The following is a 24311-nucleotide window of genomic DNA, read 5'->3' as shown; positions in this document are numbered from 1 at the left end:
CAATGTATGCAAGCAGGGCATCCTGCAACTTCTGACAAGAGCAGAAATGACTGATATTTCTTCTTCGATGGCTGTCACACACTGCAAGTGTGTGGGGAAAGCAGCAAGGGCTGGAAAAGAGAGGGAGGGCGATTAGAATAAATCTCTGCTGGCCACTACGGTGCTCCTGCTTGCTGCTGGCTCTGTCTCTCCTGGGTGAAGGCACGTGGGTTTGTATTTGCTTCGGCTGCAGGGAGGCTCTGTCCTGCACGTGTTGAGGCTACAGCCAAGCAGCGTTTGACCTCGTGGCTCAGGTGGTACAGGTGGCTGTGATGTTGTATTGTTGTGCTTCGATGGGGATGTTGTTCTGTTCCTTTCTGCTATTTGCAAGCACGCTACGGAAGGTAACCAGGTGAGAAGGGGTTTGTACTGGCCCCTTCGTGGTCTTACTGGATCTGTGGAAGCTGTTGGCTTCATTTGTATGGATTTCTAACTGGTCGTTGGCCTCTAATAGTAAGAATTAAAATAATACCCTTCTGAAAAGCACTTAAGCCTCAAGGTGAGTGTTCAAGGGACGTGCCTTTGTAAGCCTGCAGATGGGCTGGTGGCACAGCTCGTGCCTAAAGGCCCTGCTCGAGGGCTTTGAGATGTGGTGCTGGGGCTGTGCCCGTGCAGGGGAGCCTCCAGCCGTGGAGCAGCTCCCCCAGCACCAGGTGCATGGTCCAGGCAGGGGGCACCGGCGTGTGGCATCTCCGGAGGGCTGTTCAAGGGTTTCCACCAACTCTTGCACAGAGAACCTGCCAGCCCACGCAGGAAGGTTTGGGGAGCGTGGGCAGAAAATTGAATGTGGAACATGTCAGACGGGGCTCATTTTCCTGCAGGTCTTACCCCCATCCACTCCTGTGCTGACTTCCTGCAACAGAAAGTGCTGCAGAAACTAAATTTAGCATGAGAGCAATTTAATTCTGGCTGAAATTGACTTTCTCGCTAACATCCCTAACAGTGACGCGGACATAGATCGATACACGAGTGCTGTTTCAGAGTCTGGCGGGGGTGGACATCCGAGGGTCCCGTTAGCCATGGACCGGTCCATGCTGCATGCAAGGTGTGATCAGAGAGGGTTTTCTTTGCCACGGATGTGGAAAATATCTGCCTAGAGCTTGGGATGAGGAGGAGGCAAATGACACTCTGATAGAGAAAAACCCGGTGATTCATTTCCACACCCCCGGGAGTTCATGTGTGAGATGAGTATTGGGAGCTTCTAGGAATTTCAAGAAGCATCATTTGTTTTGAAGGTAGCCCATTCAATACTGAGGAAGGAGCAGAAAGTATTGCTGCTGCGTATTATTATGGAAACTGAACACCCAAGGTCTTGTGGAGGTTGTCCTGAGAAATAACCTGGAAAAAATAATAAAAATGTCATGCATGTCGTCAAAAATTCTCTTATGAAAAGCCTTAGCTCAGGAAATCTTTGCTCTTAGGGAATGTCTTCCCTTGTGCCTCAACACACTGACTTCAATGTTACCTGCAGTTTTTCCTATTTTTCTTAGTTTCTTATGGCCTCTCTTCTTTCATCCTTTCTGCTTGACATTCACAACAGTCGCTAATGCAATATCGTCAATACATTTAATTAACATTCTGATTTTCTCCTCTTCCAGATAATTAAATGCTTAATAAAAACAGACCTAACTCCTTCCCACAGGTATCTCCCACTTGATCACTACATTGTTTGTGGCTTGTCTTATTGCTGGCCCGATTTTCTTTTCAATTCCATCAGCTCAGATGGGTTTGGAGCCTGTTTTACATCTGACGCAGTGTGCATTGCTCAAGAGCTCGTGGTGTCTATCATGCTCCTGGCAAACACCACAAAGAGTTTTAGGTGCCTGACATGGCAGGTATGTTCTTATATACAAAAATTAAATCCTGCCAGCCTTAAAGCCGGAGGCTTTTGGCAGTGCTTTTCTGCAGGGCTTGTTGCAGACCGTGACCAAGACCGAGGTGGGTCGGTTCAGAGGGATGATGCTTGCCCAAGCCCTAGTGCTGCTGAGCCTTGTTGCGTGTGTCAGACCCTATGAAGTCCAGGTGTCCCAGTTCCTGGGCTGCTGTTTTGTGGGAAGGAACGACCCTTAGTTCCAGCTCCTACAGGGCAGCAAAGGCTGTTCCGTGTTTTCTGCTGCAAAGCATAGCGAGTCTTGCTTTATGTATGTCACTTTGATGAACACCTCTCCATAAGCGCCAGCATAAACTAATCCCAGATTATCACATCAAATTGCCATTGCTCACTAACCCTCCTCAGTGTGGTGTTGCAGAATTAATTATCAGCATTCGTGGTGTTCGTTGCCACGGTCCCTAAATGCCCCGCATGGCGCATCATCTAGATCTAGTGATATTTATCGTTGCATTTGCCAAGTGGTCCCTCTCCTGCTTTTCATCACTAGCGGTGTTTACCAGGCTTCATTATGCTTTAGTCATTTAGAGCTCTGTAGTTTTTAATACTTTATTCAAAGCCATTTGGACGCTTAAAGCCATTATTATTTTTTTTTCTTTCATTTTAATGGGCTTGTTTCTTCTGCTGGCATGCAACTGAGGAAAAAAACACTCCTTTTACCCTTTTCTAGACCTTTTGGTCATTAGTAAATAATTGTTCTGACTTCAGCTGCTCTCTTTTTCCTTTCAGTTTGAAGTTGTCACATATACATCTTGTTTGGTTCCTTCTCTTCTGTCTAAATCAATTCTTATTGTCAAACCTGAAGTAGCCATGTAGTAAACCTGATGCAACTACAGCTAAATCCCTGCAGCCCTTCAGCATGAGCGTTAGCTGCATCTTAAGATGTTATACTGGGAATGCTGGTACGTGGCTTACATACCTGCTGTGGCTTTGTCTGCGCAACAAGCTGAAAAGGCTTTTTTTTTTCTTTTTTTTTTAAAGCCATATCTGTTTTTAAACCGACAGATAAATTGGCAAAATAATAGCATGTTATCTTACAAGGCTGGAAAAAAACCTCTGTAAACCTTCTGTTGGTGTCGTTGTGCCAAAATTAGAACTGTCTTGTAAGTTGTACCAGCTGCGTGCTGGACAGAAACTGTTCTGAGCAGCAAAGACACAGCAAAGAAAGTCCTTGCTTGGATAAGAACAGGCTTGCCCTTGAATTGGCGTTAAATGGCATTAAATTCTTTAACCGTTGGTTTTGAATGGGGTTTCCTACGTGACAAGCCAATAGAAATGAGCAAACAAAAAAAAACAAGAGTAAAGGCCGGGACCCCAGAGTGCTGATGACTGCTGTCTTTTGCAGCCAAATCGCAGGGCTTCCAGGTCAAATATTAAACCTCATCTTCTGAAAGGGGAGGAGATGGTAACTGGGGAAAATACTGCACTGAAATATTTATGCTTTTCCAAGCACACACACAATGGTCTGCTTTTGACTTTAGAGAACCTGAAGTAGTAGAAGTCTTGCATGCATTTTGTGGTGGCAGAGTTGTTTAGAAATGATGTTCGGGACGATTTTGGTGCTCATGATTCTTAAATGAACAGGATGAAGAGTACACGTGTGTATGGACGCACGGGTTATTCCTCACCTATTGCTGCTGTCCTCAAAGGAGAGCAAAAATGCACATCATAAACATGTTGATAAGATATTGTAGAAGAACTCATTTGTTCTTTCCTCATACATAAACCTTTCTCGACTAATTTTGTCCTTTTGGCATGTTTTGCAGATAAGTAAGCAGCAGCTCCAGACAATCAAAGATCGTTTCCAGGCCTTTCTCAACGGAGAAACCCAGATTGTGGCAGATGAAGCATTTATAAACGCTGTCCAGAGCTACTATGAGGTAAGGAGAGATGATTTCACTATTCATGTGAATCACTGGTCTCGCCTCTACGCACAGACTGGGTCAAATGTTGAACTAATGGATTCTTTGTCAACAAAGCACACATAAAAGGCAAGTGCAAGGCTTCTCCTGTTTGATGTCTGATACATCACAAGGTTTGTAAGGTTCAGCGTTTGGAGATGCGTCATCCATAAGGCAACAGTGGCAACCCCATTCTCCGTGTTGTATCCCATAGCTTGATTATGGAGAAGATCGTCCTTCTTTTAAGCTGAAAAATACCTTCCTGATGTTTTAAACAGCCTACTTAAAAACAGGAAAGATAGCGCAATATGAAATAAATGTCGTGTGCTCTCTGTGAAAAACACCAATTAAAAATGGGCAGCGTATTCAGTTCTTGCTGAAGCTTTTGTGTTGTGTCTAATAGATTTTGGGATTTTCAGCAAGTCTTTTCTTTTTGGTAAGTCTTTGCATGCACGTACAAGTGCTCTAAAGCAAAGGGGGAGAAAGAGGAATGTACATCTACAAAAACTAGATGGTACTAAATAATGTGAAACATCCTTCATAATTGTGCAAAAGAATAATTATGTATGTCTTTCTTTTTTCACCTCTTTGTGTGCAGCCCTTAATGCTGCCTTTCATATCTTTTCTCAGAAGGAAAGAGCTTCTGTTTTTGAAGGAAATCAGTGCTTGTAATTTGTATGAGAAGCGCCGCTTATTTTTTTTGCTAGCCTTTCTGCAAACCATTTTTCTTTCTCCCTAGAGCTATTCTGTCATAAAAGGTGAAGATTTTGAATTGTCTACATAAAATATTTCCGTGGAAGTGGGATCTAAGAGAGGACCAAAATCAGATACTGAAACTGAAGAGAATTTTAACTCTCTAAAACAGCAACAGAAAAATGGTAACAGCTGCTTCTGTCTTAGGAAAGCACAAATTATCCCAGGATTAACTCTATTAAACTGGCCTAATAGTTACTGCTCCATCATTCTCTGTACAGGAAGGAAGCTGTGAGTAATTTACATCTCTTATCAGAAAAGAAATTGCCAAGGGATCATCAGTTTATCACGGCTTCGCTGAGCAGATGCTCTTAGAGAAAGTTTTGAAGATGGCGTGAGCTGCACTTTAGGATATAAGAGCAGTATAATCTGTTTAGATAAGATTATTGGGCAGGAAAATGAAACTGCTTAAAAACAGACAAAATACGTTCCATTTCCCTGGTGGCTCTGGCTAAAAGCATGTCCTGACCAGCTCCAGAAGTCGTATGCTATGTAATTACATCAAGTAATCAAACAAAAAGAACAGCTGATCAGAACTAGATGTCTGCAAACTGTCCATTTTCAGCTCAACAGGACACTTCACAGGCATTGTCCTACTTAATGCAGGCCGCAGAAAGCATGATGCATCACTCTGTCCCTTAGTGCAACTTTCTTTTACTTCTTTTTAGCTGTCAGTTTCCTTTCATTTACAACAGTTTACTTCCAGCTTCCGTGCAGTTGTAGCATGGCTGCATATGTCTTCCTCAGCACCATCTGTGGTGGCACGAGGAAAGCCTGGCAGCAGAAAGCCTTTGCCCTCTCTGGATGCAGGAGCAGCGTTTCCTGATGGTGCCCTCCTTCCCTTGCGTGCGGAGGTGCCCATCTTTGATCAAGCCATGGTGCAGTCAGAGCAGATCCTGCTTCATCTTAACTCCTGCAAGTCTCAGGGCTCTGTGCAAGTACCTGTCCCTTGGATTGACACTATCTGGAAATCTGCATTTAGATACAGACTTACAGCTGCGTGATGAGCCTTGGGCTTGGAAAATACTAGAACTTGGTTTTCGTTTTGTTTTTTTTCTCAGCTGAAACTGAACATCTCTGTTCAGGATATCAATGCAGAATAGGATCTCTTCTCTTCAAATATTGCCTAGGGATTTTTTTGTTGTTGTTGTTGGAGAAAGAGGCAAAGATGATGTGCTAGGTCAGGGATGTGTTTGACGCTCTTGCCCTGAACATGTTTGCATGGCCACGTTCCCCTGTTAAGTCTGCTATCAAGGGGTAAACGTAGGATTGTTGGTCTTAGATGAGTTCCCAGAAAGCATCTGGGAACATGGAGTGCCATGTTGTTGAGTGGTGTAAAAATCTACCATGTCCTTAGGTCATCCTTGAGCTCTTTAATTATTGAGAGCCGACAGATCCATCCCTGTGCTGGCACAGCTTCTTCCAGCCGGCCGCATTCATCAGTTCTCAGCATCATTAATAAAACAGCGCTTCTTGCTAGGCATTGATTGCTCTTCTCTGTTCAGGGCTTGGGAGAGGAGAGCCAACACAATATCCCCCTGTCCCTCTCTCATCCTTTGGCTCTCTCTTGTTCCCGTGGGATCACCTGCTCTGCAGGGCCCTTTTATGTCTTGACCCTTCTGCTGTTCTCGCAGCAGAAAGAGCACCTCCATCGAATGCCTTCTCCCTCCCTCCTGCTGTCAGCATCCTGTGCCTCGCAGGCTGTTCCCTCTGCACAGCCTCCCCAGGGAGCCCGCAGCTGCCCTGACCCATCCTGTGCTGCTTCAGCAGCGCTGGGATGGATTTGGCCTCCTCCACCTGTGGCTGTGCCACATGCTGTGTGCCTTGTAATGATCCGAATTGTCTTGATGTTCACCTGCAGCGTGCAGAGACCGGGCAGTTCATCCCTCTCCTTCTGTGGGTTTGTTGGTGCTCTTCCAGTGCTGATTGCCTGTCTTGGAAAGACCAGGGAACGAGAGAAGTTTTGGGACATGTGTTATTTAACTGAAGGTAACATTGGCATTAGACTAATAAATTTATTCCTCTCATCTTGTAACAACCAGGCAGCCTGCAAAGATCTCCTCCAGTATAGCAGTTAAATAGAAGTCTGGTCCTTATGTCAGAGGTTCCTCTAGTGCCTGGCTACGTGGATCAATGCGATGCTGTTAGCTTGAGTAGGATGACAGGGCTCCTTCTGACAAGGCGGCATTTGGCCAGGTGGATGCTGTTATGCAGTAACTTTCTTATTAAAACATTTGATAGAACAAAATATAATCCTGCTTTCCCAAAGGGCATTTATGTATCTGGCAAAGTGTGACCGTAACGTTGTGCGAAGTCTTAATTGCATCACAGCGTGTCCATTTTAGCAGACACAAAGCAGAAGCTTCACCTGATTTCATTACGCTTCCCAAAGTGCAGATGAAACCTCTGTCAGCCTGGCAACATCTGGTTGCTGACTGGGAAAGCGCACTGGCGATGAGGTTGTGGCCTTCCCGGCAGTGAAACCCCGTTTGTGCTGCTTCTGGAGTGAGGAGGGAGATTTGTTTTTTTTAAGTGACACCATTTTAAGTCACCCTTTTGTCGCAGGTGTTCTTGAAAAGCGACCGCGTTGCAAGGATGGTGCAGAGCGGAGGGTGCTCAGCGAACGACTCCCGAGAGGTCTTCAAGAAGCACATCGAGAAGAGAGTGCGCAGCCTGCCCGAAATCGACGGCCTCAGCAAGGAGACGGTCCTGAGCTCCTGGATGGCCAAGTTTGACGCCATTTACCGTGGCGAGGAGGATCCCCGCAAGCAGCAGGCCAGGATGACAGCGAGCGCGGCCTCCGAACTCATCCTCAGCAAGGAGCAGCTCTACGAGATGTTCCAGAACATTCTGGGGATCAAGAAGTTCGAGCATCAGCTGCTCTACAACGCTTGTCAGGTAAGGTCCTCCCCCAGGCTGGGTGGGAATGGAAGCGGCCTTCCTGGGACAGTTGCTGCTGGAAAATACTGCTGTTATAAACTGGAAACTCTGGGTCTGACCTGGTGGTTTTTGAGGGAACTTCCCCAAGGTCTATCAAGGAGAAAAGTGTTTGGGTTCACAGTGGGATTTTTGTGCACTGTCAGTTCTATTCTGGCTACCCAAGTGAGCTTCTTTCTCTTGTGTTTTTCTCTTGGTTGGCTGCTTGGGGTTTTCTGTAGCTATTTCAGAGAGTCTTTATAAAGTTTTCTTTCCTGAAATCCCGTAGAATTGTTGAGATGGGAGAGTTTCATTCCCTTAGCTCTGTGTCTGGTCGAGCAGGTGCCGAGGGGCGCCATTTTGTTGTGCCTCGCTTGCCTTTACGCTGTCACATCCCCCGCCTAAAGGACAGAAACACGTTATTGCAGCCTGCAATAACCTTACTAGTGTTCCACGCCCAGCTGCCCTGAGGGTGAATGTCTTATGCAAACTTTCTTTTTTAGGGGAGAGGGGAAGCAGAGAGGGCCTGCAGGCCGGCATCTTGGTTCCTATGTCTGTCACTTCTCAAAGCAGAGAGCATCCCAAATCTCCACCGCCTCAGTTCTGCTCTGGTTGCAGAGTTCCCAGACTGATGAAAACCTCTCCCATTCCTCTCTTCTTTTCCCCCGGTGAGACCCAGTTCCCCAGGGGCACTGGGCTGGGGCACCTTGCATTGCCAGCAGCTCTGGCCGAGGCTGCCCAGGCTGTCTGCGACCCAGATCTCAGTCCCCTGCTCTCGGTTATAAATATTGCAGGCGGGATAAAGGATGCCAGAGTCGCAGGGAGCGTGAGGTAATGCTGGGGAAAGTCTTCTGAGGAGGAGCAGGCTTCAATCTCTTCCCCTTAATTAAGGGGTTCAGCTTCTTATTGGAATTAATACATTCGAGACCAATTCTGTCTTTCTTCTGTCTAGACACTTCCAATTTTTTTCAAGAGATACAAAATTATTTTGGATTTGTTTTTTATCCTGTAAAGAGCTTCATTATCTTGTATTTGTTTCTCTTCATGGCAGTCCTTTATGGCAGAGTGGGGAGAGGATAATAAACGTCCCTGACTAAGGCATCTTCGTGGCAAAGGCGGCAGCGAGGACTGCATCAGTCCTCATAAATTCTGTTTACAAACCAGATTTCGTGCCTCCATCCCATGATGTAGGACATCTTTAAAACCCAAAGCGTGGATCGAGGGCTGAGTCAGTTCTGCAGCTGTTGTTTCCTTTTAACTGATACCCACCCGAGCCCTTGGTCCCTCATCCGCCCTTGACCTACGCTCAGCTAAGGAACTCAGGCGGTTTTGTATGAGCCCGTGTGATCCTACCCTCTCACTTTATGGTTCCCAGGGATGCAGAAACCAGTGTTTAATCATTGCTGTGCTGCTCTGTAGGTGATCTCTGCTTATGAAAGCCTTTCTGGCTGCCACCCTGAACCCAGTGGCAATTTGTACTGGCTGCTCCCCACAGATTGCCCTGTTGCATCAAGCAACATGTTCCCTGCTGTAGGTCCTAGTTGTACTCCTGTAGCAAAGGATTTAATTCTGGGGCTTTTCTAATGCTCAGAGGCAGCAAACCTGTAATTTAAGCTTCTGGAGAATGACATAATTTCTGTTGGGAGTGAGTATTAACATGGAAGTCGCTCTGTTTTCAATACCTGGCTAGCAGGATTAGCTATGCGGAAGGGGAAGCTCTTTGCACAAGGCAGGGCTCAGCAAACCTCCCCCTCACTCTCTGTAAGGCTGCAGGGGGGGCAGTGCCAGCAGATGGAGGAGGCGTTTTTTGGGATGGGGGCCCCCAGGGCCTCGCTCCCCTTGCACGGCTCGGACCTCGTCCTGCTCTCCCTGTGGGAATGCGGTGCTCAACCTCTGCCTGCATCACCAGAGAGAAAAGTCCTTCAAAACCTCATGCGGAGCCTTTTTGGAGCTCAGGCTGGTTTGCACAGCTGTTCAGCCTGGGGAGAACTGGGGCATTTCCCTTTGGTGAAATAAAAGCGAATGCAGGAGCAGTGAGCACCCAGGGAAACTGCAGGCTCTGCCACGGGGACCCTTATTTCAGTGCTACCTGTGGCCATGTCATCTGGGCCAACTATACCTATCAGAGGAAGCTCCTGGTGTTGTAAAATCCCCGTCCCCCTGATAAGGCCACTGTGCTCTGCTAGTCAGCTAAGCTTGTGCTAAAAAGCTGATGATATCTTTGTGTCTGGCTTTGCATCCAGCAAAATCTGGAGCCTGCTGTTACCTGCAGCAGGTCTCCACGATGCTCATCCCTTGCTGTGACCACAAGGACCTCTGAGATCTCCATCCCCAGCCTTAGGAGAGCACCAGCAGCTGCTCTGCGCTTTGGTCGGGAGCAGAGGAACGGGTCCAGGTTTTGCACCGTGTGTGCTGTGGCAGGACTGGGAAATGCTTCTGCGTGGCTCCCTTCCAGCTTCTCTCCGTCTCCCCACCAGCTTTGAATTTTCATAAATTTTCATTTGCCTTATCTGTGTGACAAGCACTCTTTTGTAAGCACCTCTGCCAGCCCGTCAGCCCGTCCTGAAAATCAGCAGCGAGCTCCCTTTCCAGGTGGGTTTGCAAACACCTCTCAGCCTGCATTTACAGCGGTACTGGCAGCGCGGAGCCCACGCTTTGCCCTTCGTGGCACTGGCCCACAACACCTGAAAGCGGCATTGATTTCCAGCGTGGTGTTCTGCTTCAGCCCGTCAGTGTTCGTTTGCTTCCCCGTGAAGACACACTGACACAGGCTGGGTAAAACTGTTGGGCTAATGAGTTAAATTACTGTGGTCTGACTCTTGTCTCATCACAGTTAATTAGAAGTAAAACTTGAATCGTTTTCTTAATAACTTGATTGATGCTTCCGTCACCTGTTCCCTAAGAACAAAATATGTCGTATATTCTGTTTGTGGATAAGCTATAACTAAAAGGAAGACGTTGGCTGGTGTTTCCCAGGACACGATGGCATTATAATGTCCCCAGCCAAGCGGCACGCTGCACACACCTTGGGATGGATGCATTTGCTTTCCTCCCCCGAGCAGGGCACCGGCAGCCCCTGCTGCAGCCCCTGCCAGCCGCAGGCTTTGCACCCAAGCTGAACAAACTTTGCAAACAAATCTGGGGGCAATAACGCGCTTTTCCGCAGTGGTTCAGTGCAGTGTAAGCTGTGCTTCTTTTTGCCCTCTGCTTATCTGCTGTCTACAGGAAGAATTAGGAGAGGGCGTGTTTCCCCTGACAGGCTGTCTGAGCGCTGCTGCTCGTCGCAGGCATTGGCGCGTCGCTGTGAGTGCAGTTTATCAGTCCCAGGCCTGGAAAAGCAAAGCAGATCGGCCTTGTGTTGCCCCAGCCATCTGGGAGCAGAGGGGCAGCAGCCAGAGCCTCTTGCTGTTGGCTTTGAGGCTCAGCAAAACCCCCGCTCTGTGCCGTTATCCCGCTGACGGTGCTGGCTGTGGGGCGATGCAGAGTCCTGCTCCCAGGCAGGGTGAGCCCCAGCGCCCACCATCCAGCAGCTTCTTTGGGTGTGGGCTCCAGATTGCTGGCTGTTGGGGTGCAGCTTTTAAAGGGATATGGAAAAATATGTTTTCCCCAGACTGTGCCGTACAAAGGGTGCCCTGGGTGGGCCCGGAGCCCCCTCGGCAGCACGTGCACCAGAGGAAGGTGGGAGCGGGCGCCGGCTGGCTGGGTGCCTCTCCCTTGGCGTGGTGTGCAGCGAGACTGCCCCAGGGGCTGAGCAAGAAGGCAAGGGGTAAGAACACCTTGCCCAGTTCTTGCTCTCCCAAAGCAAGGAATGGAGCCCCGAACGCTTGCTTGAACTTCTCCTGCAGCCTGGAGGAGGGAGCTTTTCTCCCTCCCGTTACATCACACCCAGTAATTGCATAACGATTGCGTCACCGGGGCTGTGTTCGCATTCCTTTCTGAAATAATATTCTGCTTGTGCAGGAGGATGATGATTTATAAAGGGATTTTTTTTTTTAATACAATATTCTCAGGTGGAATGAGATAAGTGTATCGTTAATGTGATAGTGGTGATGCAGCAGGATCTGAGATAGCAGAAGGGATTGATGTGCCTGGAAAGGCCTTCAGGAAGCAAAGATGGGACTGGTGCTGTACTAGGATGGTGTGGGAGATTACGGTGCTGTGAAGCACAGACTATGACTGGAGCATTTTAAATAATGCGGAGATACTAACGTGGTTTTAGTCGTTGTTGCGTTTTTGACTTTTGCATAATACGCACAGTGCGGATGGGTATTTCTGCTCTGCTGGAGGCAGCGAGGGAGCTGAGCATCCCTGGCTGTGCCCGCCAGCCCCTCTGCTGTGTGAGAGGCGTCCCTGGAGGGAGAAGGGTGTTGGGTCTTGGGTTTCTGGTCCCAGAACCCACTGACAAGGCTTGGGTTCAGCTTTTCCGCTCCGCAGTGAGCGTGTGACCATGGAAGAGTAATGCAGGAGAGATTTTTTATTTTTTTTTTAAGGTGCTGGGCGATTCCTGACTTTAGTCCTTGCAGTCAGCTTTTCCCTGGGCACAGCCCTCTCTCCCACTGATGGCTGAATTGCAGCAGCGTCTCTGAAAGTCAGGCCGTGGTCTCATTATTCCCCATCTGTGGGGCAGTGATGCACTTTTCTATCTCATACCGTGTTTGAAAGTCACTTCTAGGCGTACTGTCAGGGAAGGTGCGGTGCAGTTGACCCAGCTGCAGCAGTTGTGTCCATCCCCCCACGTGGGAGGAAGCGCTGCACCCGCAGGCTGTCCCTGCAGGGTTGTCTCAATTCACAGGCTGCAAATTCAGCCTTCTCTCTTCCTGGGCCTGAAGTGTCCCACGTAGTGTGGCGTTCCTGGTAAGTGTGAAAAATGTCTGTGCTAAACTCCCGATTTCATCCAATTCCCTTAGATTTAGCTACTTGTTTTTACATCTGAGCGTGTCAAAGCTGCTGGGTAGGACATAGTAACACGTGGCTGAAGGTCACGTTTTTCAGCATGTATTCCTGTCCACCTGGTCTGTAGGTAACGCATCCGAGGTGTATGCTCGTGTGTGTGGTACAATACAGACCGAGGCCCAATAACACCTAGAGGGATCAAAGCCACTGATCGCTGCGATTGTTTTTGCAAGTTTTGAGGACCTGTGGTTTTAGCTAGGAAACTTTTCAACCCAAATCTCGCCAACCAGAGCCGGTTTAAAACTGGAATTCACTGTATTGACATTTATTTTTGCAGCTGACTTAGGATGCTGTGTCCAAAGGCTGACATTTCTCACAACGGGGAAAGCTCCCTTGCCAAAAAGAACGGTTTCAGAGCTGCTAATAGAAAAGATATTTACAATTTTTGTCCTGAATCAAATGTTTGATTTTAGCTCAGGTCAGTATTAAAGATAATTCGCTACGGTGGCATCTCACCTGCTGCCCCTCTTTCATCTCTGCAGTTCAGGTGGCTTTCCTGAACCCGATTCACTGTGGTGTGTTGAGACCCGGAGGCTGTAATTGTTTGCAGAGATGCTCTGGTGGTACTTGGGGGACGCGGTCCGGTTTGGTCCAGGGCTGGAACAAGGAAGGACAGAAACTCCCGTGAGGCACCGTAACGGCTCGGACAGCGGGACGAAGGTTAAGCTGACCTCAAAATCAAAGTTTGGTTTGTGTGGATCCTCCCGAAACCAAGGTTGTGTTTTTTTTTCTCTGATGAAAAATTCCCAGCTGCGCCTTGCGATGAGAACCGAGCCCAGGGTCATCGCACCCAGCATGGAGTCACCCGTCCCTGCGCAGCTGCCTCTTTAGTTCGGGGATTTTTAGAATCAGATCATTCTCTTCTGCTCCCTGTGTATCATTTTTGAAGACCAAAAAGCAATTCTGTTTGATTCCAGCTTCATCTCGAAGCTCCAAGCCGGTGAAATGGCCACCGGCAGTTGTGGGCATTTAAATGCTGATGCAAGGCCACCAGCCCCCGGGGGCTGCCCGGGCTGGGGACCTGGGTGCTGCGGGTGAAGGGAGGCTTTGTCCAGCACCACCGTGCTCTGTGCCAGCCCCAGAGCATCGTCCGGAGCTCCTTGCTTTTTTATTTCCCACCCTTCCTCTCCTCCAAAACACCTTTTGGTCTCTCCGCCAATTTCCTCGCTGAGACCGTTATGCACCCCTCCCCTAGAACAAAGCCACCGCCAACAAAAACGGGCCGAGGTGGTTTCAGGATGATCAAAAGCCTCCAAATCCATAAAGCATCATACTCTGTTTTCAGTAATTCAGTATTTATTTCCATGGAAACGGAAATGGCAGCCCGGAGCCTTCTGCAGGGTTGTAATTACTCTTGTAGCAGCCCGTGGCAGCCGCAGCATGCCTGTCAGCGCTCGAGTGTCTCCTAAAGACGGCCGTGATTTAGCGCCGGGTGGGATATTGAGGAAGGAAAAAGGGCTGGGAAGTGAGTGCTATTTCCCCCCTTCACAATAACGCCGTGCAGATCCACGCAGAGATTCGGGGAGAGGGGAATTGCCCTTCTTCATCGGCTCAGTGGTGTTTTGAACTACGTTTGCACAGGAGGGAAAAGATGCTGGGAGGAAGGGGTAATGCAGGCTGGGGAGGCACGTGGTGGCAGCAGGGGCAACGCTGCCAGCCCGCTGGTGTGCTACATTGCCCCTGCGTTTTGGGGAGGAAAATGCAGAAATCAGTCTTTGTCAGGGTGGAACCGCGCCGCCGAGCTTTCGGCACCGGGTGTCGGGTTTGTGCAGGACATGTAAGGACGCTTGTGTGCGTTCACTAGCTGCAGGACCAGCTTATGTGCTGTGCTGGTATGGACTTAGAGAGCAATCTTGGCCCCTGTAATTAAATTTAAAGCAAATTAGCTCTTCTATTAAACAAAATAAATCTGATGCAGCCGAATGCTGTATTCTGTAGCTATGGCTGATCAATCGCTCCTGCAAAGAGCAGGCAAATGCTGCTGAGCAGATGGTCTTGGCTGAGGCATGGTCAATTAAACTAATTAAAGATGCTTTCATTTAATCAGAGGGTGTTTTAACCCTGTTAGCTGCCAGTTGGGAATGTATGTTTTCGTGCACTAGGAACTTAAAGTTCTGGCCCTACTGTGGACATCTTCTGGTTTTACAGCCCCTTTACAGAAGCCAGACTGGAGTGTGCATCCAGAGAGCAGATGTTTAGCAGAGAAACTATAACGTCATGCAACAACAGAGAAGACATGCAGACGAGGAGTAAAGTCACTCGCTTCTAACACTGACCAGAGATGTGTATCACACTGGAGACTCACTCCCGCACCCAGTCCTTCCCACGCTACCTCCCGCCAGCCTTCCCTCCGGGCTTTGGGGACAGGATGCCTCTCCGCAGCTTAGCCAAGTGTCAGTTGTTCCACTGGCAGCAGCAGTCAGGGGCGGCTTGCTGGGGCATGTTGCTCGAGGGAAGGGAAAGGTTTCAGCATCCGGGCAGGTTCTGGGCTGGAGGAACAGCCTCTTGTTTCTGCTCTCTGCTGTCATGCAAAACGTTTTGGCTGCTGGGAACCCCTCCACCGTGGGGTTCTGGAGATTAATTGAATTCCCAATTTGGTGAAGAAACCCACAGGGACTCATCTGAGCCCAAGTTCTCTTTAGGTTTGCTTAATAGAGCACTCAGTTAATTGGGCATCCTTGCCATTTCCCGTCCCCCACACTGAGGGGCTGCAGCAGGCCACGACCAGGGGTGCTCTGCATTTCCTGCAGCCTCTACAAATTAAATTAGAAACTGTTGTGCTTTATCCAGAGGGCTGCGCGGGCAACCTCACGCATCAGACCAGATCTATCTTGCTCAGCAATATTGATCCCTGCAGGTACGTTAGGGCTAAAGCCAGGATGATTTTCAAGATGTTCATCCTTTGTGAAATGGTTCTTATTCTTCTGTTCAGTGCGGGGGGTTTTGTGGTGCAGTGTCGGCTGAGTGCTCTTCATTGTCTTTGTGGACTGATTAATTTCCGCATTTTAAGGTTTAAATTACCATCAAGATCTCTCTTCAGTTTTTTCTTTCAGTTGGCCCATGAATACTTTTCATCATCTGCATTCATGCTGCAAAGGAATGAGTAAAAAATAACCATGGTTACCTTATAAAATATCAATGACTTGACATTTTCAATCTACCTTAACCCCTCTGTTTAGGCACTGCTAATTCTCTTCTTTCACCGAAAATCTAGTTGCTGGCATGACTTTCCTGCTTCTCAGCCAGATTTATTTATTTCATCGGATCAGGAGCCTCATTTCACATGGATATTTGTTAATACAGTTCTGAGTCCCTGCCACCACCTTGCGCTTGGGAAGGAGTAAGCTGAGCGGCAGATTCCTGGCACCAGGTAGGACCAACTGGGAAGAAGCCCAAAGGGCTGAACCGAGAGCACCCAGTAGCTGACGGTGTGCTGATCTGCTGATGCTGGCGTTGGCAGACTAGCAGAGGGCTCTGGGAAGGGAAACAGTCGTCCTCAGATTTTTGACTGGGAGAGCATTTCTGGTGTCTTCTGCCTCTGCTGGTGCCTGGCTGCTTCCACTCTCAGCTTTGTTACGGGAGCAGATCAAAGCCTGCCAGCGGTCGGCGAGATGGACGGACGATCCCTGGCACAGCTAGGGAGACGGTGATGCTGAAGCACTGGGGAAAGTTTTGCAGGAGCTAATGAAATAAGAAAAGTTCTTGAGCGTCATTAAATGCGGCAATGTAAGGGAAATACAGCTTGAGAGCATTTCATTGGAGAGGAGATTTGGAATGGCACAAAATAGAAACTGCAAAGGTGTTCCCTTTGTATAAGCAGAGAGGAAACTACTGATGAGAAGAGAAGTGGGGAAGCAAATGGAGAAATTCTGAATTCAGGGAAGGCTCTTTGCACTGAAAACCTCAATGATCTCACAGGACACACTGCCACTGCACAGCCTCAAAACACCTGGTGGGTCTGCTCACGGTGAAGCCAAGCCAAATGCTGTCCATCGCTGGGGTATGGTAGCCAAAGGTGATTCATAAAAAGTAGACATTTTATTGCTGATCTCTCAGAAAGCAGCCTAAACTTTAACTGAGAGGAGTTGTAGGGCAGATTCTGAGCTAGGCTTCCATGTGGTTCCCGGAGGTGGGATTCAACTCTCAAAATACCACGTTTATTTCAAGCAATCTCTTGTTGCCCTAACTTGGAATTCAGTGCAAGCCATCAGAAATAAAATCCAGTTCCTCAGCAAGTCCTGTGTTTTATTAGGAAAGGAAAACGTCACCCCTCCTCTTTGTCTTTCCCTCCACCAGAGATGGCGAGCAGAAGACGTGACAAAGAAGTGACCCCACTGGCCCCCTTCAGAGAAAGTAATCTCGTTTTTTATTTTAGCAGTATTTGTTGCCTGCAGTACATGTTGCTGTCAACCAGCCCAGGAGGCCCTCGGAGACAGAAGGGGTGTTATCCAGACCTATCTCTCTTTAAGCAACTAACTGCTAACTGCAAAAGAACCCATATGTGATGCTTATCTCGAGGAAGGCAGGAATACTTAATAAGACATAACTGGTGCATGACCCGGCACCGTGTTAATGCCTCTTTCTCTTCCCTTTAACTGAAATACAATGCAGCGGCTGGAATTTAATTTTGCTCACAGGACTTTAATTTGAATTCCCCATGAAAACCTCAGTGCTTTGCAGCTCTTTCAGCCCTCACACGTGTATTTTTATCACTGAAATCCTGTTCCTTTCACAGGGAACTTTCAATGCCTTTCTCTTGAGCAGGAGTGACATGTAGCAGTGGTTCTACGTGGCCACGTTGGAGGCTGGCACCACAACTGCAGGGTCTTTGTTTCCACCAGGAATATCTTTTCTGAGATTCAAGACCGGTTGTCTCTGAGCTGCGCTAGCCTAGTGTCGCACGCTACTCTTAATTCTCTTTTTATTGTCTTAAACAGAGCGATCATTCTTGTGACGTACATCATCTCCTAAGTGAATATTTTGAAAGTTCCGTATTAATATTTTACTGAGTTTTCTCTAATCCTCAGTTCTGAAAGAAATAGTTTCTCCATGGCTGCCTCTTCCACTTTGCAATCCATATTGTGTTCAGTGTTCCAGACAAGAGAATTATTAAAAAACAGTTAGTCACCAGGCCTTTCCTCCCCTCTCTGCATTTCAGTCTTCAGACTACCAGTGTGTCCGTGCTACTTGACAAACACTTGATGACACAACTTGGGATGCGATAGTCAATGTCATTTTAATTCAAGGGAAACTTTGGAAATCAGACGGACCCGGCCACAGACAGAACTGCATGAATATAAAACACTGCGAGGTTAATCTACCCCTCTGCATCCAACAAAAGGACCGAGTTAAAAATAGAGGATAGGTATATTGCTTAAGAGAAATGAGATGCCAAGGATTTCTTCAAAAAGATATCTAAATAGGCTTATATTTGTTCCTACTGAGCTGACTACAAATTGGGAAATGATCAACAAACTACATTTCATGCATTTCAAAGGCTCACTGTCAATATCCCTACCCACAGGGACTGCAACTTATGTAAGCTTTTCTTTACCTCTCTTTCAGCGCTGAGTTTTCAAACTCAATATACTATGTTTTTCTGGAACATCTCATTCTGCTCATTTTGAGAGAAAATAGAGTGCGAGCTCAATGGGGAATTGGATGCAAGACATTAAAATACAGCCTCTCATGCGTTGAAAACACAGCCCTAATAATGCCCTATAAAACTGTGCAGGCCTCCATGGCGCAGACTTTGCTGCATAATGCAGGGCAGTGATGCCTCCTAGCCAGCACGGTCGCGGGTTTTTCGTGTGCTGTAGCCTTTGGTCCAGTTCTTTTATCTCGGAAATAGATGGCAATAAGGGGCTGGGGAGGGCCGTGGGTATGGCACAATCTTCTTCGTCATTCAGCTGTGAAGCCTTTGTATAAAAGTCACCGCAGTCGGCAGTGGAAGAGGGAAAGCAATTGCATCCCGTGTGTCACAGAGGTGTGGTGGCAGAGCCTCTGCTCCTCCCAGAGCGCTGTGCTATTAGAGGCAGCACTGAGCTGGCGTTTGTGGAACACAGGAAGAGCCAGAAGGCCAGAGAGAGATGTGTGCATCTCTGGGGGTTAAGCAGCCAGCCTAAAGCTGGAATGCGGGGGCCTGTGTGTTTTGCCCGCGCCACGGATGCTGTAAAACCAGGGGCTGTGGGTGCTAGGCAGGGAAGCAAGCCGAGTTTCGCAGCGTGGCTGTACACAAGCCCTAAGCGTTGGTGGCACGGAAGAGCACGGTGTGACACCTTGTGTCAGGCCCTCTGGTGCCTCTGGGTGACCGAGCTGCCACCACAATTAGGCTCAGGCGCTTTCCGAGCTCCTGGGCACTGAGCTGCAGTGCTCGCCTGTGTGGGCTCCCACCTTAACCTGCAGTGGGCCAGCACAAACTAGAGGCATGTCCCCCAACAAACGGGATCGCGGTGCAGATGTGTAGTTTTGCTGTCCTTTTCTGCACGCTGCCCGGTGAGTGAGGCTTGCAATGAAGAAGGGTGTTGGGGAGGAAGCAATGACAGTGGAAAGGCAATGACCCATCGAGAAGCACGCAGACTTTGTCCAAAGCCCCGCTGAGTCTGGTTAAATGTGTCTGCTTGTTCTGGCATGTGCTGAGCGTGTCCCATGCTCTTTTCTGCATCCTGACCGACTTCCACCTTGTTTGCATCTGTGCTGAGAACAGCAGCAATTCTGCAGACCGGTGGTCTCCAGTCATTGTCAGTCCTTAGGAAAGGAAACCAGGCAAGATCTATGGTGTCAGTATTTTGCTCAGAGCATCAACGTGAAAAAGGTAAAACACAGGGCACAGAAAACAAAACACAGGGTCACGAACAAGGCTGGAGGATCTTGGCAGGTAGCGGCTTGCCGGCAGGATGCCGGAGGGAGGCATTAACCGCAGGCTGTGCGTGTGCCTCGGCTGTTGTTCCACTGCAGGGGAGCATCCGTGAAGAGGTTCCTCGTTCCCAGGCGAAGGACTGTGAGCCATTGGCTTCTGGGGAAGGTTTTTCAAACCTAACCGGCTTCGTTAGTGACCTCGCTAAGTTCAGAGCCGGCAGTGAGAAAGTCTCGTGCGTGGTTAAACATACAGAGTTGTAGCAGTAGAGCAATGAAATGGTCTCTTTTTTGTTCTTGACACCAGTCATTTATCCTGCTGGTATTTCTGCTGGTTTGCTGGCAGGCTCACGCTTTGTAACATTGGTGAAATAACTGCAGGCAGTGAGCTTGACTTCCATTTCCAGGAGTCTTGCATGCCTGTGTGCAGAGCTGAGACCAGAACTGATGAAAAATAGCTGCAAAACCGAGATGCAGTTTCACGGAGAAATTATTGACACGTTAATTAAATCGGTGAGGGCTGTTGGGTGAGAATATTATTTGCCAATCTCAGCATTTTATTGTGTTTTAAAATCAGTTTAAAACCCGGTCTTCTTTATTTCTGGTATGTGGAGCATATCAGCAACACTTCTTCATCACTGTACCTGCTGTCTCCTTGTGGCTCGGAGTCTCGTTCCCCACATTTCTTCCCTGTGCATATCCAGATTCTCAAAAATGCCTAAAATGAAGTGGCCTTTTCTGTCACTTTATAACTCAGTTCTTCATTCACCTTTCCGCTTGTGTATTTTCTCTTCCATTGGCCTTTTTCTTCCTAACAGTAGATTTTGGCTGGGGACAGTCATGCTCAGGTGGTTAAGTAGCAACCGAGTGTAAATTAGCTGAAGGAGCTGTGCCCGCCACTGCCTTAATGAATCCAGAATAACTTCGTGGAGGAGAGCGGCTGTCAGGGCAGGGGAGGGCAGCATGTTTCAGACCTGCTTGGGGTCAACGGAGCTGGAGCAATACAGGTTAGATTAGCAGAAGAGCAAAACACTGTAAATACAGGGTTATAGGCTATCAAAGATCCATAATAAATGATGGTGGTGGCTCGCAAGTACACAGCAGCATCTGGTCCCGGTAACATCTGCAGTGTCACGAGGAGGCCTGCGCAGTTTCATCGAGGTGGGTACGACGGCTTCCCTCGGGAAGTCCTGCTGGCAGCACGATCCTCGAAAGGGATGGATGCGCTGGGGCTGTCCCCCGTGCACCATCGGAGCCTGCTGCTGCCCGCCGGCACGCAGCCCTGCCCCTTCCCTGCTCCCCTGCTGCCAGCCCTGCGCCTCCCGGAGCCCTGCGCCTCCCGGTCCTCTTCCTTACCACTGACATCGGCGGCTGTTCAGGGTCACTGCCTGGGCAGTCTGTTCCGCCGTCACGTATGGCGATTGCAAAACAGCCGAGAGTGCCTGGCAGCTGGTACAAATTTTATTTTTGTGGCTGCAAAGAGCCAAAGATACATTCAAGGAGAAAATTGGGATCATTAAACTTCCCTATCGTAATGCCAGTCGCAGTTTCATCCCTTGGATGTCAAAAACCATAAGCAGCATCAAAGAGCAACAACAAAAAATACTATATTTATCCCAAATATACCAGCAAAACCACTGTAATTGTAATGTACAGGCCCAGGCTGAGGCTGTAGCCCTCCAGTGAGTGGTTTTGGGGAGCCAGGGTAGCAGCAGAGGCTCTTGCTGGCTCAGGGTGGGGTGGCGCAGGGTGCAAGGGCAGCCAGGCAAGCACGACTGTCTCTGACGGGCTTTGTGCTGCACCAACCTGCCACAGCAGAAGGGGATCTCTCTCCACTGTTGCATGCAATTGCTGGATGCCAGACACGAATCAGGAGCAAATCACCGCTGTTCAAAGACGGAGAGTTCATAAGAATCGTTAATGATAAAACTGTCGGTGTGGGTCAAGTCCTGGGCAGACTCGAGGAGGCTGCCCAGAAGGGTTACGTAGGGCTGCTAGCAGGGTGAGCAGAGGAAAAATAAATGGGTCAAATAAAGTCCTGCTGGAGAAGGAGTAAATGCCCACAGATAGCATTAAATCAGATGTAACTGGAAACCAACAGGGACAAACTCTCTGGCAGGGGGTTGGAAGTAGGTGAGCTTTGAGGTCCCTTCCAACCTGAGCCGTTCTGTGATTGTAAGCTCTACTGGATGGGAATTGGCTTGTGCCCAGCACGGTCCCTGCAGAAGGCAGCAGCAGTGCTCCTGCAGCAGCCAGCAGCAAATGCAAGGGCAGGGCTCAGAGAAGTTCACCAAGCAAAAAAAACAAAGAGTTCAGCGTGAAATGAGAAGATTGCTTTTCAAAAATGACATGAGCTGTCTGCTGGAGAGCAGTCCAGGAGTGTAATGCTTCCTGCGTTCCTGCCTTGAGACTGACCAAAAGCCATTCCCTCTGGTCTCATGGCACTGATCCGTGGGGACACTTTTCCAGCTGCGCTTGGTTGTCTTAATGTGAAGAAGTCCCAAACCCCATCTGCCTCTCCTGGAGGGCACGCGTGGGCACAGGTGAGCTGGAGATGGGGCCAGTCCTGTGCTGCTACAGCGGTTTGCCTACTTTGTGTCTGAAGCAACCGTGGCATCCCTGCTTTTCTCCAGGTGCAAATCTGTAATCCCCAAGGTAATTTCTAACAAACTTTAGGGGAAGATACTCTTTTATTTTTTTCTCCTCCTTTTTTTTTTTTTCCTTTTCTTTTTCGTCTGCTTCAAAAGAGATATCACAGTCTGGAGAGGACGTGCGGGTGCGGTGAGGGGCATGTACAGCCTGTCCTGAGTGCTGTTAAAGCAGGAGTCAGACGTGGAGTAGGGCAACAAGATGCAAGGAGAGGTGGTGACCGAGTTGTGAAGGGCTTTCAAGGTGCTTGTGTGTGATATTTGAGGGCCATCAGCCGAGTGATCCCAGAGCGTTGGCACAAGCAAGGAGCACGGAGTACAGCCACGGTGGGCGTGCTGAGGTCTCAGGCCCTGCTGCCAAGCCCCCAGGATGCACGAAGCCTTGGCTTTTGCAGGCAAGAAGCACCAGGCTTTGAACTCTGCATGGGTCCAGGAGGAAGGCAGGGCCAAGGATGGAAAGACTGAACAACTCGTTGGAAGAGAATATGGCATTCCAGTAGGCAGTGCTGGGGGAACCGGGCAAAGGTTGTCACAGTGTTCCCCTCTCCTGAAGCACATGCCGTATGTTTTCCTAGCAGACAAGCTCACGTTTGAACGGAGGGGATGGCCTTGACATCGCAGCCGTAGGCTGTTTCACTAGCGGCATACAGGAGGTTGTGCTGGAAGGCGCTAGCCGTACATTTCATGCTCAGTCTCGTGAGCCTTGAGTGCTGGGCAGGTTTTGGACGCCTGTGTGAAAGCATCAGCATACATGCTGAGCACAGAGTTGAAACAGTCCAGTTCTTTAGCTGAACTTTGTCCAGGACGATTATTTCAGTGAGGTGGGCTCCGAGAACCGGCCCTGCAGCCAGGTAGGTTTGTGCCATTCCCTGGTCACCTGCAGCCTTCGGCACGGGGACACACAGGGAATGGGGCAGGACGGGGACGTGCCGGGGACCGGGCAACTCCACGGGGTGCACACAGCCTCGCGTGGTGCAGGTGAGGTGACGGCAGGCGAGGGGACCCTGCTTTGCCAAAGTTTGTTACAAATTCCCATCTGCTCGCAAGCAGAGGCTATACGGTTTGTGCTGCGCAAATAATTATTTGTTACACGTTTTAAAACACGCAATCCGGTCCAAGCACGCACATTTCTAGCGTGTGTCGCTGTGCAGCCGAGGAAGCTGGCAGCAGTTCTGCGTGATGCGCGGGGTGGGGACGGGAGGTGCCACGGCGTGATGCGTGTCCCCGGGCTGGTCTCGGAGGAATGTCTTGCATCTCTCTGCTTTCAGCAGCACATCCTGCAGAGCAGGCACACGAGTGGTTTGTAAGGTAGGCAGCCTCTGTTCCCTGCCGGCCCGGGGGCGTTTCTGTGCCCCTGGGGACTGCTGGTGCCCAGGTACATCTCCGCAGCATTGCAAGCCTGTCGGCTCTCCATCGCTCACCCGCATCCCCAGGGCGGGTTGCCCATGCAGGGACAGCCCGTGTAGACCTTTCAGCAGCTTAGCGGGGAAAGCAGGAGGAGAACAGGGGAAAGCCGCGCATCCAGAAACATTAAAATGCAGAGGGCAGAGCTGGGAGGAATGGTCCCTGGAGGCACGGTTTCTTTGTAGCAACTCATGCAGTCTTGGGATGAATTAAGCACTTCGCAGATTCTCAAGGAACTGGTTGAATTTTTTTTCAGGAATATTTCACTGCCACTCTAAAGACAAAAAAAAAAAAAAGTGAACCAGGGACTGATCTAAACATTTTAGGAACAGACCAGATTAGTTTTTTTAGATTGCAGAAAATATAGTAAGGAAAACAGTCTGAAAACGAATGCATTTTGAGGGGGTGGGAATGGTTTTGGATTTTGCTCAGCCTGTAAGCCAAACGATTCAGTCCTTCCCTCGGCTTTCATGCAGGGTCACGGGGTGAGCCTCACTTTGTTCCCTTGCATCCGAGGGGCAGCAGGGGCAGGTGCCGGAGCCTTTCCCAACTGTGCCAGCTCTCAGCTGGAGTTCTCTCCCTGCCCTCAGCCCTTAACAGCTCACAGCATTTGGGCTGTCCCTCCCCTCTGAGGCTGCTTTTTCCAGTTGTTTTTCCCCACAGCTCCAGGTGGAGGGAGAGAAGGACAGCGAGGGAGCTGCTTTTCTGCGTGGCAATGTGGCAAGGGGAGCAAGCTGTGACCCCACAGGTCCTTGCACACACTCAATATTTTTTCCAGTGCCCTGGGCACTGGTTGCAGTCCCTTGGTTTCCATAAATCTGCTGTAGCAAACAACTTGATTAATAGTGAGAAGTGGAGGGAAGGGATTTGAGCTGCAGGCTCTGTGTGTGTACGTCCCCGTAGCTTCAGAGCCTGTAGCAGCCGATGGCACCTTCAGCTGGAGGAGCAGGTTGG

General features: G+C 49.1%; 1 protein-coding gene across 13 annotated transcripts in view; it reads left to right on the top strand.

The window, feature by feature from the left end:
- CADPS (calcium dependent secretion activator) overlaps positions 1 to 24311 on the top strand; it is a 202774-nt gene that overhangs the window by 32951 nt on the left and 145512 nt on the right. For all 13 annotated transcript variants that reach the window (XM_083795704.1, XM_083795703.1, XM_083795702.1 and 10 more), the window contains exons 2-3: positions 3694 to 3807; positions 7147 to 7479. In XM_083795704.1, the coding sequence (XP_083651830.1) occupies positions 3694 to 3807; positions 7147 to 7479 (447 nt within the window). The remainder of the gene's footprint in view (positions 1 to 3693; positions 3808 to 7146; positions 7480 to 24311) is intronic.

This window comes from Anser anser (assembly GCF_964211835.1).
Source record: "Anser anser genome assembly, chromosome: 12".
NCBI classification, from domain to species: domain Eukaryota; kingdom Metazoa; phylum Chordata; class Aves; order Anseriformes; family Anatidae; genus Anser; species Anser anser.
The sequence above is the reverse complement of the archived record's forward strand: the minus strand, read 5'-3'. Positions and strand labels throughout refer to the sequence as shown.